Source organism: Bufo bufo, chromosome 1 (genome assembly GCF_905171765.1).
Source record: "Bufo bufo chromosome 1, aBufBuf1.1, whole genome shotgun sequence".
NCBI lineage: Eukaryota > Metazoa > Chordata > Amphibia > Anura > Bufonidae > Bufo > Bufo bufo.
This window is the reverse complement of record NC_053389.1, coordinates 99,211,473-99,229,869: the sequence shown is the minus strand read 5'-3', so window position 1 is coordinate 99,229,869 and position 18,397 is coordinate 99,211,473. Positions and strand designations below refer to the sequence as shown.

Sequence of the window (18,397 nt, the reverse complement as noted above, 5' to 3'; positions counted from 1 at the left end):
TGCTCCCCCTCTCAAAGTCTGGCGAATGTCTTAAAGTGCATCGTAGAGGCATGTCTAGCAGTCAATGATCTCTCACCGAGGTACACTACCCAGAAGTAGCCTCTGAGAACTTTTTATAGGGCAGCAGGGGAAGCACTTTTACGCCCTCCTTTGTATATCTGCCTGAGACATAACTCTGCTTAGTTTTGCAGCAGCATTTCTATCTGGGTGCATTTTTTTTTTTTTTTGTTTTTGTCGTCAATGAGCATAAATTTAAATAGAGATAATCCATCCTCTTAATGGTTCTCACTTTTATAGATCATTATTGCACCTAACCTTTGAAGCAGATAAGAGGGCAGATTATATATATTTCTTACAGCCGATGTAACAAGAGTGTGCTGGAAACACAGCGGGGTGCACCGAACAGATGTCTCCTATGAGCAGATTGCTCTTTTTTTCGTCTTTTATTTCATTTTGTGGCAGCATACAAGAAGACAATTCTGGTATACGTTCTCTGCTATTTCAGACTTCAGTTTTATATAGGGGCCGTCTGATCAGTGATTGATAGCATTCCCTATGTAAGCCTGTGTTCTGAGACACTGGTAGATGTGCACAGGGGAGTTTATAGTTCAGAAAGAGCAGAGGTTTAAATATACAAATTGTAAGTTTTACTGAATCAATAACCACAAAAATATAAATTCATCTGCTTACCTCCTTCTGCTCCATAACTTGCTACCTGATTTCACTGTTAGGAGGTGACAGCTTCTCTTTAAAGGGAACCTGTCACATTGTGCATGCGGTTAGTGTTGAGCGAACTTGTGTTTTAAGTTCTGCGTCCAAGGTTCGGGTTATCGAAGGATCCCGTTATGGATTCCGCTACCACGGACCATAACGGAATTTGGAATCCATAATGGGATTCTTCGATAACCCGAACTTTGGACGCAGAACTTAAAACACAAGTTCATTCAACACTACATGCAGTCCAACCTGCAGCGCAAAAGGAGCAAAAAATCTGCAGCACTTGTAATTTATTAAATCAGAAAACAACCTATTGTGTAAATCACATTTTTATGTTAAATCTAAATTTTTATTATTTTTTTTATTTTTTTAACGTTTGTATGTTACTATCTGCATTTAAAAAAAATAGTACATATTCGTGCCTTTTCACACTGGCCACTAGGCCTAAAATATGTTAAGACTTACTGTCTTTTGAGAGCACCTACATGGGCCATAGACACAATGGTCAGGAGCGGACCCCATTGTCTTCTATGGGGGAGTTTTCTAGGCATGCTGTGTGACCTGTGCAGAGGTCAGGAGGGAACTGATTGCTGAGATATCACCTCTTGTGAATGGTGGATCCTGTGTTATCAATATACAGGAGTATTACTTTTCATTGTAATTAAGAAAATCATGACCTATTCTTAGACCTAGTGGCCAGTGTGAACATTGCAAGATTATATACACTTTTTAAATATATATAGCGACATGGAAAAATAAAAAGTTGAACATAAAAACATGATTTAAGCAATAAGTCTTTTTCTGATGATATTCCTTTTAAACCCCTGTTCTTTCTATGCTTAGGAGTCCAGTGGGCGGTCCTAATCAGTGAATGGCAGTCTTCCCTGTATGATTGTGCTTACAAAGATAGCTGTCTATCACTGAGTAGGACCGCCTACTGGACCTAAATAAATAAATTGTAAGTTCTACTAAATCTTTTTCCACAAAACGATATATCATTGCTCCAGCCTCTTTCACATCTGCAGCTGTGCTCTCCGACACAGCCGGATGTTACCGGGATTCAGTGGGACAAAAATCATTGCGTGCAGTAGTTTTTGCCCAACTTAATTCCTCATATTTGACAGGTATCGGACGGATCCCATTAAAGTCAATGGGGACTGGCGAGCGTGCGATAACATCTGGCTATGTTGGAATCTAGAGAGCTCCAGCAGGCTGTTCTCTGCTGAAACCTGTAACGCTAGTGTGAAACTAGAGGGGGTTTTCTGGTTACATCACATTATCCCCTGCCCTGAAGTCTAAAGACTATATCCAGGACTATACTTGGAGTGGCTGTAAGGACTCCTGGACACTGTGGCATTATAGCACCATAATACAGCACCTAAAAAGGGTCTCGGGCGTACAGGTGAATTTGCATATCATCACCATATAGCCCATACTGAAATCCATAGGAGCAAAAATTCTGACTAATATGTTAAATCTAGATGGAGTAGAGGAAAGGTCTTCACGTCCTCTTTTTGGCAGTGCTTTTGTCTCCTTTATCTTTGTATGGTTTTCTCTCCTGGCCAGGACTCTAGGTAGAAATAACCATTTTATTTGGCTCATTGTGTTTGGCTCCTGTACACAGTGAAATGATTGTCCTTCATGCTTTACCACTCGATGGGATGATGCATGCTGCCTTCGCTGGATAATGCTCACCTTTTCTTTCCCGTCAGCTCCGGCCTGGTTCACTTCTATGTAACATCCTGGCAGCTGTAACTGCTTTCCTCTATGCACATTGCATGGCCGTGTACTATGCTCTTGTGCAGATTATTTTCTAATCTCATTAAATGGATGAGGTCTGCAGCTCCAGTGGTATTGGCGTCTAGGGGAGTGCAGATGGCCTTGTAGAGCGAAGCTGATCCATCTTTGTGCAGTCTGAGCTTCGTGGATTCGCTGTTAGACTAAGCCTTTGGCTTAATGTTGTAATGAATCGGTATCATGGAGACATCATAGCAAAGTATTAGTGCTGAAAGGGTTATATGTGAGCTGTAGGAACCTTGGCTCTTACCACCCCCTTGAGACCTACATTTCTCTGGCTCATTTAAGGCTCTGGAATGAAGCTGCTTCTGCAGATATTGTCATCCTCTGTTTTCCCTGGACAGAGGCGGAATCAGATGAATATAATGGCCGCCAAGAGCTTCTCTCTCGTGTTCTTACATCCCTGAGATGTCTGCTTTTATTAATAGAATAGGCTACAAGTAAATTGCCAAAGTATCTGCCCTCTTGCCAGGCGTGAAATAAAGTAAAAAAAAAAAAAAGGCATTGGTATCTTAATGTGCCCCCTGGATTGCCCATGGCTGGCTGGAACTTTAATAGCAATCATCCCTTTAGGCTTTACGTTCCAGACATGACAACTGAACTGATAGAAATGTTTTCCATACAACCTTGTAGCAGATGTTGTGCCTTGGTATATCAGTACAAAATTATGAAGTGTCTCAAATAAATGACTGCTCTCTCCCGGTTGCCTCAACGCAGCCTGCTGTTGCCAGAGTTTAGTATGTGTATACAGAGAGATAATATATTGCTATGGGTAATTCCACGTGATGGCCACATATTACGGACTCACTGCGGCTCTTGCTGACCTATGATGCTTTGAGTTCCAGCCCTACCGCTGGTCTGGTGTCTTCTCCTCAAATGATCCTGTGAATACAGGACAGTAGATCCACGCATCATCATGGATCACAATGATGCAGTGAGTTTGGGGCTCATAGGAGTCGAGATCGGTACGGGAAATGTGGCCATCACATGGACAGCATTTCCCGAAACGCATGTGGGCATGTAAATGCAGCCTAAAGCCTCATTCACACGTCAGTGTTTTGTATATATAGTGAAATTGAGGCACACAGATTTTAAGTGTTGCAATTAAACTTTCATCCAATTGCCCAATATGTATCTTCAAGGTACAAACCAGTGTTGCAATTAAACTCTTTATTTAGTTTTGCAGTAGTTTCATCCAATTGCCCAATTTTTATCTTCAAGGTACAAACAGAATATCTAGACCGGACGTTTCGGTCACATCAGACCTTCATCAGCGGTCACATTTTTATCTGTTCTGGAGGAAGTCATCAGGGCTCGGATGTGGGGCCGCACATCCAAGCCCTGATGACTTTCTCCTTCCTCCAGAACAGATAAAAATGTGACCGCTGATGAAGGTCTGATGTGATCGAAACGTCCGGTCTAGATATTCTGTTTGTACCTTGAAGAGAAATATTGGGCAATTGGATGAAACTACTGCGAAACTAAATAAAGAGTTTAATTGCGACACTGAAAATCTGTGTCCCTCAATTTCACTATATGTACATTGGCTGGTTTCAGCCCTTGATTGGCACCAGAATCAATTGAATTGAGTGCGGTTCTCCACTCCATCATATACTACGTCAGTGATTCCCATTAGTGATTAAGCGTCCTACACAGACATAAGGTTTTGGCACCTGGTTTGGGCTCAAAATCGCTGATTGAAATCACTGACCGAACACTGACGTGTGAATAAAGCTTACCGGTAACTCCTATAATGTATAACCTCCAGTGATCAACTTTAAAATTCCTAGGATATACAGCTGTGTGTGTAAATTCATGTTCCAAGTCTAGAATTAGTGTTATCCAGTTTTAGTTTGATTCACCTGCATGCTTCACACTTAATTTATTTCAGAGTAAAAGGAGTATGTTTCAGCCTTCCCTGCTTCTATGAGCTGCTGAAGCAGAGATCTCCTGCCTGTAGAATGGAATGTCGTAGTTAGTCCTGTGATTACAGCAGCATCAGCTTTGGTTCAAGCTGTGTGTAGGAGTGTACTAGTGGGAGCATTAAGGGGCAGTGACCAGAGAAATGTGACCTAGCAGCCTTGTAGGAGCAGTGACTATTGACTGGACTGCAGTGCCAATGTATCTGTGTCACGGTGGGCAGAGATAACATGTTCCTGTTACTGAGGCTTTGACTGTAGTGTTCTTCAGTGGGATCATAATAATTTAGCTGTCTGCCCCCATGATCACATTGCCAGTTCTGAATTCTTATGTTCACCTTAGGTTATAAAAGACGTGTCATTTGTTTTCTAAGATCTCCTTATTACTATTCTTCCATCACAGATTTGCTCGTCCAGACGAGATTGGTGTCAGGCAGGGGAGATACTTGGCTTCTGATAACCATACTTATCAGCCTATAGCTGCCATTACGTTTTTGCTTTCAAATCTGCTTGAAGGAAAATTTCATCAGAATTTGATCCCGTGAGCAGGGGATATAAAGGGCCTTGAAGGGCTGAGGTTCCTGTCACTGCCAGGAGGTGATTTGTGCTTAATTAACGGAGCTGCTCCAAAGATTGAGAGCGTGACGGCCCAGTATGAATATTTCATCAGAGAACTGAGCGGCGGGAGTGATCAGGGCATGGTGTTTGTAAATCATACAGGCTTGTACATCTATTACAGCCCTTTGTAAAAGCTTGTGTGACTGTCACGGAATGCCTAGTATCAAGGACGTCTTGGAAGATGGGTGCTTGTCAGTCTATGAAAGGATATTCGAAAGTGCGCCCCCTGTATGCAGCAATGAGAATTATTACATGCCAGTGTGCACATGCAGACCCAACTAAGCCTTCTCCCCATTATTCTCTGGAGCCACGATCATCATGGTCTGCTTTTTAACAGATATATTACCTCCTTTCTGGAAGCGGACTCCCCTCTGGTTTGTTACCTTTTTATACACTCAGTAGCACAATGAATATTTGACTCCTTTATATAAAGACAACAGATTCAGACTGTAACACAGCGGCGCGATATTATAGGTTGTATCTCCGTTCCAACAGTTTTCAGTGATTAATCCAGACGGGTGTGTAATATAGTTGTTACTGTCCTTTAAAGGTAACCTGCAGTCCATTGTGTGGGTAGCATGTTGTAGAGTAGAAGGAACTGAGCAGGCGAATAGTTTTTATTTTTTTGTTTTGGGGGGGTGGGGGAGGAATCTGAAAAAAAGTGTCGTTTTTTCATTTAAAGAGCACCGATCGCCTCTCCTGACAAGTCTGTTCCCATTCACAATGTTATAACAATTCTGGAGCATCTATTCTTATAGCTGTGTTGTGCCGTACCTTTGTTATACCTGCTAGAAGTTATCAATGTATTAATAGCTTGCAGTGAAGGTCCAGATGGGTGTTACCAGCTAGGACAGGGATCAGCAACCTTCGGCACTCCAGCTGCTGTGAAACTACAACTCCCAGCATGCACACTTTCTTGGCTGTTCTTGTAACTGCCATAGAAGTGAAAGGAGTATTCTGGGAGTTGGAGTTTCAGAATAGCTGGAGTGCCGGAGGTTGCTGATCCCTGAGCTAGGAGGTGTGTCCCTGTGCAATCTGACTCTATGCATTTAGTGCTGCCAATGTCAGACTGCAGATACACACCCGGAACAGGTAACACCCATCTGGACCTTCATTGCAAACTGCTGGTAATTCATTCATAACTTCTAGCAGGAATAATAAAGGAATGGCTCATCATAGTCATAAGAATAGATGCTCCAGAATTATTACGTGGGGGATGCAAGTAGCTACTAAAACAGACATGTCAGGAGAGGGCACAGCACAGGTCCTCTTTAAATCTCCGCTTTTTCTGAGCTCACTAGCCCTGTGGGCAGCCTTATCAGTGATGGCATAACCTATAGTGTGTATAGATAGCTGTCAATCACTGATAAGATCACCACATGGCTGTATTCATAAATGAATAAAATACAACACAACTATATATCAGTCTGCTCAGCTCCTTCTGCGCTATATCATGCTGCCCGCACATTGGACTGCATTTTCATGCCGACAGGTTCCCTTTAAGGAAACCTGATACGTGTTCGCCAGCTTTCTTCCTCTGTTTGCGTTCATGCTGGTAGAGCGCTGGGAAGGTTGAACTATGCACTGTAGGTGTGATAGCTGAGATAAGCAGGCTGGAGCTCGGCGGCGGGCACCTCCCTGTACACACTGCCGCCCAGGTATTACACATTGTTCCCTCGATAAGGAAATGAATAGGTCTTGGTGCGCAGGCAGATTGTCTTCAGGGAACTTCCTCTCACCTGTTCGGTGTATGTGTGCAGGTAATGTTTAAGGCTTTATGGCCATATAGTTTATTATGCCTGTTTTTGCTGGCGCTGCACCTGTATGCAGTAGTCAGGCTTGGCATGTGCTGTGTTGTATCTTAGGTTTAGACTCTCTGTAGCCATGAGGGTTAATGGTCATTATGCTGAGACTGGTCCCCTGCAGGGTAAACTAATGTTTCTACAGTGGATAGCCTCCAGACATATGTGAAAGAAGCCGCTCTTATTATAAGCGTTGCACTTTAGGGTCAGTGCCATACCACAAACCATTTTTCCTTAATAGGTTTGGTAGCAGTTTATTGTTTGCAGCAGATTCGCATTGTTAAACACCTTTCTGCCACCCTGTCTTATTTAATACGCTTCCGGATTATGGTTTCGTACTGTGTACACGGTAAAACCACAGTCTGCAGCCTTTTCCGATGACCTACTAAGCTACAAATGGTCAGCTACTAGTCGGCCCATGTGACAAGGACCAGCCATCAACATATGTGCGGACTAGTTACCCACCCATCATAAATGTGACTTAACCGGTTGTGTGGCTTAGGGACCATATTGAATTCGCACCTGATCAGATGGAGGGATTTGCATTTTACATTTATCCGTAATGACATAAGTCGCTGTTTACTAAGGGCGGCTGATTATTGCTTCTTCCAGGGAGAACTTATCACCTTTTATTACTACTGGAAGAAAACTCCAGAGGCAGCCAGCTCCCGTGCCCACCGCAGACATCGCAGGCAGGCTGTATTCCGTCGGATCAAAACCCGCACTGCTACCACGCCTGTAAACACGCCATCCCGGCCTCCTTCCAGTGAATTCTGTGAGTACATTCAGCGATAAGCGTTTTAACCTCAGCCCGTGTTTGAAGATCACGTTCAGCACTGGGGATGTTTACTCAAAGAAACAGGACTGAACTTGAATGTGAGACATCTAATACAGGCTGCTAGGCTTGGACAATTGCACTTGTACGGTATATAAACCATCACGTTACTGCACAGGGACTGCACCGTGTGCATTGTAAGGGTTCTGTTCACATCTGTGTCTGTTATTTCCAATGGTCTTCTCCATGAAAACAACACAAGTACCGGATCCCTGTCCTGATGGGCACCAACTGTGCCCAATAGAACCCACTGACAATAACATCCGTGTTGACCGGAATTGTACCATGATTGGATCTTCATCACTGCCCTGTGAAACTGCTGTTCTGTATGACCCTCTATGATAGCCTGCTTGTCTGTGGAGCAGGGAGCTATTAAACAGACTGTGCCTAAAAAGCTTGTCCCATATCCACAGAATAGGGGTTAGTGTCTGAACCTCTTGGGGCACCACCGATTATGAGAATGGGGCCTCTGTATTCCCCTGTTTTGAAAGGAATAGCATGTGCACTCTATTCAGCTTTATGGGGATGATGGAGATAAGGCTGCGTTCACACCTCCGGTAAATGTTTCCAGCAGGCTGCTCCGGCATTGCCAGATTCAGCAGATCACTTCTGGATCCCTATCGACTATGATGGAATCTGGCTGCTTTCCGGCATAAATACAACTGCATGCAGTGGTTTTTGCCCAACCGACATCCCGCATTTATGCCGGATCTTTTCTGCCGGAGATGTGAACACAGCCTATATGAATTACAAGCGCTTGGCTGTCTCTGGCCGTCCCATAGGGTTTGAATGGAGTGGCAGTGTGTCTGGACCGCTGACCAGACATTTATTTCCGATCCTGTGGATAGGCAGTATGTATTTGTCATGGGGAAAATCCTCTCCGAAGCAGCTGCCATTGGTAAGGGTTATTTCTTGCATCCTGCCATTATTATCGGAGCTGTCGTAATAAAGCAACACCATTGGAAAAAATACTGAACCACTTTCGGCGATGCCGATTGTGGACATTCTCTGTCTTATACTCAAAGATGGCAGTGTTATGGCCATAAAAGTGCTGCAGTATTACAATGAATCCTCCCTTATAGTGGGATATATGGGTATGTGGGTAGCGTATGCAGGGAAGCTGCGCTCTGGTTCAGATCTGTACAGGACGCTGCGACAGATTGATTGCAGCAGAATAAGTTTATGAACGGTAGCTTTCTGCCAAAACAATGTTGTTCACACTTAATTAAGATGTCAATTTGTACAATTAGATGTGCTGCTGTTAGTAGTTGGATAGTTTGGCAGTTGCTGGCAATTGAATGTTTTTTTTACATAAGTAATCTGATTAATACCAATTAGCAGTCAGTTTCTCTGCTGCCAGGCACGGTGAAAGCAGATGTGGCTCCTGCCATCTTGCTTGTGTGTCAGGACTGACATGAGAGAAATGCGTTCACCCAGTACGGTATTGTGTCCTGTGCTTTACTGATCACTTTGCAAATGTTATAGAGCAATACGAGAGGAGATGGAACTTTTTAGAATTTCCTCCCCTTCTCTTTTATGGCATAAAAAAGTCGCAAACACAATGTTTGCGTTTTTGTTTTTATTAAATGTCACTGCGACAAAATTTTGTCACACATGGTGTTTCTAAGCCATTTTCCAGAAAAATTGCTGTGTCCAGTGGGGCCCCGCACATTTATCTTTATGCCAGTTTTCTGATGTACATGTAGACACAAATCTACGAGAACTTGGAGTAGATTTCTGTTTAAGCGGGTAAACTATGCAGAGGATGCGCCTAATATATGACGAGGCATGCAGCTTATCATGAATTAGGCGTATCCTCCTGCAGCGCAGGGGATAACGTAGACTGCCGTAAAATGCTGCTCAATGATAAATCTGTCCCTGTGTTCCAGTTTGTATAATTTTAATTCCAGTTAATTACATGCAGTGATGATGATTTTGTATTTTTGCTGTTTTCCCCTATTTAGTGGACCTAAGCTCAGCCAGCGAAGATGATTTCGACAGCGAAGACAGTGAGCAGGAGTTAAAGGGTTATGCTTGTCGCCACTGCTTCACCACCAGTATGTAATCTTTTTCAGTCACTTTACATGTGTCAAGGGCATCTTACTGATATACAGAATCCGTTTAATGTTGCATATCTGCTCTCACTGCAGCTTCTAAGGACTGGCACCACGGGGGCAGAGAAAACATTCTTCTGTGCACCGATTGTAGGATCCATTTTAAGAAATACGGGGAGCTACCTCCTATTGAAAAGCCCGTGGACCCTCCGCCATTTATGTTCAAGCCTGTAAAAGAAGAAGAAGATGGTCTCAATGGCAAGCATAGTATGAGAACTCGGAGGACCAGGGGCTCGGTATGTTAATATTTTTATGTCTTGTCAAAAACTTATTAAGTGGCTGATCAAATATTTTTATGTCTTGTCAAAAGCTTATTAAGGGGCTGTTCACGCGGCGGTTTATGCGCGACATGTCCCTTCTTGGGACAGACAGACGCCGCTTGAAGCCAAACCCAGTGTCCTCTCACGGTTTAACTCCATTTAAAGGAGCTAAACCACAAATAGGTCCGCAGCATCCAAAGTGAATAACCACGTCAGAGACCGCTGCGATTTTGACAGCGTCAGAATCCACAGTGAATGTAGATGGAGTCCTGTGTGAATGTAGTCCTGGCCTGAAAACTGCTCTGAGTACAGTCTTCAATATAATATTACAGAAATGCTTAACCTCCCTGGCGGTATGATTGTCAGGAATTTTGTACCAAAAGTGGTACAATTTTTTGCATGAAATTTGGTGTTATGTATTGTAGGCTTGCAATTCTTAGTAATTACTTACTTAAACCTGACCAAACAAGACTTTAGTAGACATCCCAGATGTGATAAAGTTTCAAACACACAATCATGAATTATAATCTAATTAATAAATAATATAATTTTATTTCATAATGTAATTAAAATAATGAAATTTGTCAAACACAGAAAATTCAATAAACATGTGTGATAAATTTTGAAACATGGGACTGCACAAAGTCCGACGTCACAATCAGGACAATGGAACCTGGTTTCTTTTCGGACTTTCTTTCCATTGCCATCTCTCCTTGAGCAGCAAACCACGCACATCCTAGTAGGTGCTGCCATTTTTGCGGTTGGCGGGATGTAGTCGATAAAGTGACGACCAGTCAGGCGTTCTGGGTTGACAACGTCAACAGCACGACGTCCAGGTCTGTTCACAGCTACTGATGGCGTCTGGTGGTTGACAAATCCGCTCAACCACCTTCCATATAAACTCAGAATGGACAAGAGGCTTCTCACTCTTTGCTCTGTGCAGATGCCTGAAGATCTTCTTATAATATTTTTTTTGCTGTTTGCGCATAGCCGGATAAAATGTCATTGCCTGATCGGCTCTGTCGACACCTCCCATGGTGTTATTATAGTCTATAACGACTTGCGGCTTCAGCACATCTTTCCCACCTTTTGTGTGGACCATGGCAGTAGAGGTATTGTGCACAGTACTCATGAGACACACGTCCTTCTTGTCTCGCCATCAGATTGCCATCATCTTACCCTTCTGCCAGGCAACCATTTCTCCGGTTTTGAGTTTTTTCTTGGCAAACATAGATGGCATGTCACGTCGGTTAGGCCTAACGGTACTATATGCATCAGTCTTGTTTTGTAGCAAAACCTCACAGTTCCGGAGACATGTAGAAATTGTCCGTGGTCACACAATATCCCTGGTTCAGCAATGGCTCCAGCAGTGTAAGGACAGATGATGTGACCATTCATAGCCGCTGTACCTGGGGTTGAACGTTGTGCCTTTACCGGTGTAAATGACCGAATTCCAGATGTACCCAGTGGATGACTCGCAGAGCATGTAGGATTTGATGCCAAACCGCGCTCTTTTGGATGCAATGTACTTTATTCAGCTTAGGCGTCCCTTGTAGGCCATCAAACTTTTATCTACGCTGACGTCCCTTTCTGGCACGTAGGTCCGCTGGAAATTGGTCACAATAATTTGCCATACCTCCCAGATTTTTTTTTTTGTTTGGGCGCAGGATGCGTGGCCTCATCAAATTCTTCATTGTTCGTGAAGTGGAAATACTTCATGATGATGGAAAACCGGTATTCTGACATCACGGTACCAAAAAATGGAGTGGCCAGTAACTTATTGGTGGTCCAGTACCATTTCTGGAGCGGTTTCCCCATCACCCCCTGAAGAATGATGAGTCCCAGAAACTGCCACATGTCCTTTTTGGTCACCGGTTCCCACTTTCTGCTTCTGGAAAACGTGGCATGCAGCGTAGCGTTACCCAGAGCGTGACTCATGGTTACCGCTCCTGGCAGCGAAAATTAACCCTCAGTCACGCTCAGGAATACCGCCAAGGAGGTTAATCATCAAATTCCTAATCATATCTGAATGTAAAGTAGTGTTCCCTGTGTGGGACACCCCATAGTATGGTATAGTAGGATGTCTGTAGGAAAGAGAGTTGCTTTCTCTTTGCGGGGGCTCTGCTCATCCATATGGCTGGCCATTCTTCTAATTTGGAGCCTTTGTAAGGTAGTGGCCGGTTGCAGAGTCCCACTGTGATATTGGCCGTCACTAACCAGGCCAATGTAGAGTTTTGGATAACTGCTGATATTACTGTAGCATTATCAAGTACACTAACTCCTTACATTATTTAAAGAATTGGGTTATGAAAAATGAAAGAAATTATTTTGTCTGCCCGTCTCGTGCATATATAATGTGATTGTTTCTACTGCCAAATAGATGTCCACATTACGCAGCGGACGCAAGAAACAGACTGCCAGTCCCGACGGCAGAGTCTCCCCTATAAATGAAGACATCCGTTCCAGTGGCCGAAATTCTCCAAGTGCTGCCAGCACATCCAGTACTGACAGCAAAGCGGAGTCCCTGAAGAAACCATCAAAGGCAAGCAGCAGTTAACCAGTCAAATGCATTGTTAATTTAGTGTGGCCATGGTCTTTGGCTTCAGTAGCCTGTAGATTACAGGCCCATACGGTAGCAGATTTGCAAGGTATGATGCCTTTATGTGTGTATCACTTGTCTAACATGTTTCCTTTTGGCTGCAGAAGATTCAAGAAGAACCCACCTCCCCAATGAAGAGTGCCAAACGTCAGAGAGAAAAGCCAGCATCTGACACTGAAGAGCCAGACCGGGCCACAGCAAAGAAATCTAAAACACAAGTGAGTCAGAGCAGCAGCCTCAGCCATTATATAGTGAACAGACATTTAGGCTCCTACACACCACCACGCTCGGTCTGGGAAACATGGCCTATGTGTCAACCACATCTCCCGGGTCGACAACTATTGCCCAAACGGACTGCATCATAGTAATTTACATTGCAATGAGTTTTCAGGTCTGTTGTATTGTACTCACATGATGGTGTCAGTAAATTATAGCAGACCTGCAATCAGATAGGAACTCACTGCATTATAAATCACTATGATACAGTCAACTTGCGTCACAGGAGCTGCCGTTGGTCTGGTAGATGAGGCCGACACACGGTCCATGTTTCCTGGACCGAGCACAGTCTTGTGCATGAGCCCTTATCCTGTGGATTGGTGATAAATGTATTTGTTGGGAGACCATCATGCCTCACTGTATGTTTTATCAATTTATCATTGCTGCAAATGTAAGGAGCACTCTAATGAATCCCATTTATGTTTATACAGGAGATTAGTCGGCCAAACTCTCCATCGGAAGGAGAAGGGGAGGGTGAAGGCGAAGGAGAGGGTGAAGGAGAGAGCTCGGACAGTCGTAGTGTAAATGATGAGGGCAGCAGTGATCCAAAAGACATTGACCAGGATAACCGAAGCACATCTCCTAGCATTCCAAGCCCTCAAGATAATGAAAGTGACTCTGACTCTTCTGCCCAGCAGCAGGTGTTGCAGTCACAAAATGGTGCTCCACCAATGGTTCCACCTGCTGTGTCGCCAGCACCTCTTCCACCAGTTGCCCCACCACCTCACAGCATTACTCCTGCTCAAGTATCACCTTCTCTGTCACTACCTCCTTCCCAGCCTCCTCAGCCCCCATCACTATCACTTGTTCAGGCACCAGTTTTACACCCTCAAAGACTTCCTTCTCCTCATCCAGCAGTACAGCCCCTTGCTGGGTCTCAAGGAGAGCCTCAGCCTCCAGTCCCAGCACAAATCCACCCCCAGTCTCCTCATCATGTCCCAGTAGCGTCTCTTCCACACAGTATTCAGCCACAACCCATATTACAATATCCAGGTTCCTCGCCACCCCAGCCCTGCCCTGCTCAGGTCTCTCCAGTGCCACAGACACCATCACATAGTTTCCCTCATAATACTCAGGGACCACCAAATGCTCAGCCTGTACTGCAGACACCACCTCAGCCTCCACGTGAGCAGCCTTTGCCCCCAGCACCTATTACCATGCCTCATATTAAACCTCCTCCCACTACTCCTATTCCTCAGACTTCTACACAGTCCCATAAACATCCTCCCCATTTACAAGGACCTTCTCCATTTTCTTTGAACTCCAATTTACCACCTCCCCCTGCTCTTAAGCCTCTTAGTTCCCTGCCTGCCCATCATCCTCCATCTGCACATCCTCCTCCATTGCAGCTTATGCCTCAGAGCCAGCAACTTCAGGCAACAGCAGCACAACCACCAGTCTTGACTCAAAGCCAAAGCCTTACCCAAACACCAGGGCACCCTCAATCAGGACTTCATCCTATACCTCCTCAGCCATCATTTTCACAGCACTCTTTCATATCTGGAGGCCCACCATCTATAACTCCTCCAACGTGTGCTCCTGCTCCTCCCCCATCTTCTTTACCATCAGCATCTCCAAGTCTTCAGCCACAGTCATCTGGTGCCACCTCTACAACAACGTCTGGTGTCTGCATTCCTGTGGTATCTCAATCACCCAATCCACCACCTCTGCCACCAATCCAGATTAAAGAAGAGGTACCTGATGAAATTGAAGAACCTGAAAGTCCTCCACTTCCTCCTCGGAGCCCATCACCAGAGCCCACGATTGTGGATACACCCAGTCATGCCAGCCAGTCTGCAAGGTTTGTATATAGTTTGGCTTGATTCTGTCTTATCTATACACAGAGATGAGATCTCCTTATCATTACAGGCAGGTTTAGAATGGTACATATAACTACAGTAAAGTGCTCAGTACCGACCAAGAAGTGGCACCTGTTATTAGACTTAGTGGCCAGTGCGAAAACTGCAGGAATTTATCGTTTTTGTTTATATATAGATATTTAAATGGAAAATTAAAAATAGCATCACCAATACTTCTTTAAAAATAAGTTAAACATAAAAACATGAGTTAATGTCATTTATTGATGACACATTCCCTTTGATGAAATATCAAAATCTGTAATAAGGTTCAACGCTTTCTAAATGTGTGTACAACATTGCTGGATCCCACCACCACTTTTCTGACATTAAGAATCCAAGAAAACCCTCACCATTTTTAAGCTGTCCTTTACTAAAATTATATATTATGTCTCAAAGAAAATGTTTTAGTACTTATAATAATAAGTTAGTCTATGAACAAATTGGACATGAAAAATAGATTTTTGCATATGTTAGCAGTTGATTTGAGTAAAAAAAAAATGCTGTGTGTTTTAGGGTGCAATCTTTGTTCCTTCATTCCTTTTTATACCCTCTTTTCAGCCTGCTCCTAGATTCAGACATTTCTTTAATGTGGATATGTTCCTCCCACTGATGCTTGAAACTATTTGTGTCCAGGATGCTGCCGTCCCCACTTGCTCTCTGTATCAGCGCTGCTTCAGTGTTTGACTGATTTCTCATTCTAAAGTTTTTGAGGGTCCTCCTCTCATTTGTGCTTAGAGAAACTGTGATTCCTTTGCCCCTGAGAAGTTTGCATGTGTACACAGTCGTCTATAGAAATCAACTTCTGCAAACTGTCTTGAGTGCACTTTAATTCCATTCTACAAGCTGTGTTACCTGCCATCCTTGGCTGCTTCGCCTTCCCTCTACACTCTATCGTGTGGTTATATCTTTCTCTCCTCTTTCTGCCATTACTAACACTGAGATAGAAGAGGTGGAGAGCAAAGAGAGCCGTCAGAAATGAGAGCAGTGCTCTAGCTGATTTATGTCCGATTCAGTGGCAGCAGCAGCTAGGTGAAGGACTTGCACACATTTGACACACTTCTCTACAATGTGATACTGCAGCTCAGCCCCATTCACAATTGATTTGAGCTTGCAGAATGAGACACAACCCATGGACCGGTGTGGTGTTGTTTCTCAAAGATGGCAGCATTGTGTTTTGTTTTTGTTTTTTTGACAACCACTTTTGTAAATCATTATACTACAGTCTCTTCTTATTTAAAACTTAATGCTGTATGGCTTTTTTTTTCCCCTACAGATTCTACAAGCACCTGGATCGTGGCTACAACTCTTGTGCTAGAACTGACCTCTACTTCATCCCTCTGGCCGGCTCCAAACTGGCAAAGAAGAGAGAAGAAGCTGTTGAAAAAGCAAAGAGAGAGGCAGAGCAAAAAGTCAGAGAAGAGCGAGAACGAGAGAAGGAAAAGGAAAAAGAAAAGGAGAGGGAAAGGGAGCGTGAGAGGGAGGAAAGAGCTGCCGTATGTTTTCTATATAATTTAGCATCACTTCATTACTTTTTAATTTAATACATATTTTATTGCAGTATTTCAACCTCTCTCCCTTTTCCTTCTACAGAAGGCTTGCAGTTCACATGAAGGTCGCCTTGGAGATTCCCATATGAGTGGCCCAGCTCATATTCGGCCATCGTTTGAACCTCCAACAACCATAGCTGCTGTTCCACCGTACATTGGGCCAGATACGCCTGCTCTACGTACCCTAAGTGAATATGCCCGACCGCACGTCATGTCTCCAACCAACCGTAACCATCCATTCTTTGTTCCTCTTAACCCCAATGACCCTCTACTGGCATACCACATGCCAGGCTTGTATAATATGGACCCTACAATGCGTGAACGGGAATTGCGTGAGAGGGAACTGCGGGAACGTGAAATCCGGGAGAGAGAGTTGCGGGAGAGGATGAAGCCTGGCTTTGAGGTGAAACCACCTGAGCTTGACCAACTTCACCCTGGTGCTAACCCCATGGAACATTTTGCTAGACATGGTGCACTCACCCTACCCCAAACAGCAGGACCACATCCTTTTGCTGCTTTTCATCCTGGCTTAAACCCACTTGAGAGAGAGAGACTGGCTCTGGCAGGACCACAACTACGGCCAGATATGACTTACCCTGAAAGACTGGCAGCTGAGAGGATACACGCAGAGCGCATGGCATCACTTACTAATGACCCATTAGCTCGGCTGCAGATGTTCAACGTCACGCCTCATCACCACCAACACTCACACATACATTCACACCTCCATCTCCATCAGCAGGACCCATTACATCAAGGTGAGTCACGGGGCTGGGTTACTCATAGAAATCTCTGTTTGCCTTGTACACATGCTTGTTGCCTATTTTATTGAATGTTCCTCAATTTAAAGTTGTTGGGGTATCTGTCTGAAATTCCTAATTGGTTAGGAAATATTTCAAGTTTGCTCCTATCCTGACACAAGGTAGATGTTTCCATATTAAAACGCCAAACTGAGACTGTAGAAATCACACACATGTATACTGGTTCTTGAAAATACAGCGGTCTTGTGTCAGGCTGAAGTGGTTGGTCTTTTGTGACACTGTTAGGAAGGAGCTCATTAAAGAGAATGTGACACAGACTGGTTGCTACGGACATACTGCTTGACAATACAGAATAAAAGACTTCCACGTCCAGGCTGTGTCTCCCCTATCTGCCACCTCCCATCTCAAACTGCCCTATTAATCCAATTTTATCTTTTGTGGTAAGACATTTTATACACGTGTTACTGTATACTCTCTCTCACATGCATTTTAGTTCCAAACGTATGACCAATGTTTCCCTCTTGACTGTGTCCAGCTCTTTGACCACAACTCATCCTATATGCAAGCTGAACGTCAGATGCTTTATTTGCACAGGAAAAATGTTTCCACAAACTGTATTAGGTGTCATGTCATAGGAGTTTAGTCTTAGTTTCATCATAAATTGGAGTCATTTGCCATAGGTTAGTGGGTGTCAGGCGCGTGTCGGTTCTCTCCGTGATGTTAAGATAATGCTCTGTGGCGTCCACGTGCCATGATCTGTTATACACAGGGTACACAGCTTGAGATCATTGCCCTTATAACACTATTTTCTGGATGCGTTGACGTATTCGTTGGCATGTGCTGGACTCTTGGCATTGTAGTGCAAGGTTAGAGGGATGAATATGTTGGCTTTTTAGTGTGTCGTTAGTGTTGTTTTTTAATGCCAAGTCCCATCACCCCAACAACAAACTTTTAAAGGGAACCTGGCACATATAAAATGCAGTGTAATCAGCAGGCAGCATGTTCTAGAGCAGGAAGAGCTGAGCAGATTGAAATACCTCTTTGTGGAGAAAGATTCAGCATAACTAGTAATACAGTGATTTATTGTCTGTCCTTTCTATGGTGAGGAGTCCAGTGATTGACAGCTATCACTGTATTCAAAGTCATACATGGAAGACTGTCAATCACTGATAGGACCGCCCACTGGACTCCTAAGCATAGAAAGAACAGCAATAAAATGTATGAATTACAGGTTATACTGAATCTTTTCCCACAAAAATATACATCAATCTGCTCAGCTTCTCCTGCTCTATA

General features: G+C 43.9%; 1 protein-coding gene across 11 annotated transcripts in view; it reads left to right on the top strand.

Annotated features, from left to right (window-relative positions):
• Positions 1-18,397, top strand: part of RERE (arginine-glutamic acid dipeptide repeats) — a 354,724-nt gene that overhangs the window by 321,685 nt on the left and 14,642 nt on the right. For all 11 annotated transcript variants that reach the window (XM_040427222.1, XM_040427238.1, XM_040427218.1 and 8 more), the window contains 8 exons: positions 7,466-7,628; positions 9,653-9,745; positions 9,839-10,038; positions 12,443-12,604; positions 12,766-12,879; positions 13,369-14,738; positions 16,070-16,289; positions 16,387-17,101. In XM_040427222.1, coding sequence (XP_040283156.1) covers positions 7,466-7,628; positions 9,653-9,745; positions 9,839-10,038; positions 12,443-12,604; positions 12,766-12,879; positions 13,369-14,738; positions 16,070-16,289; positions 16,387-17,101 — 3,037 coding nt within the window. The remainder of the gene's footprint in view (positions 1-7,465; positions 7,629-9,652; positions 9,746-9,838; positions 10,039-12,442; positions 12,605-12,765; positions 12,880-13,368; positions 14,739-16,069; positions 16,290-16,386; positions 17,102-18,397) is intronic.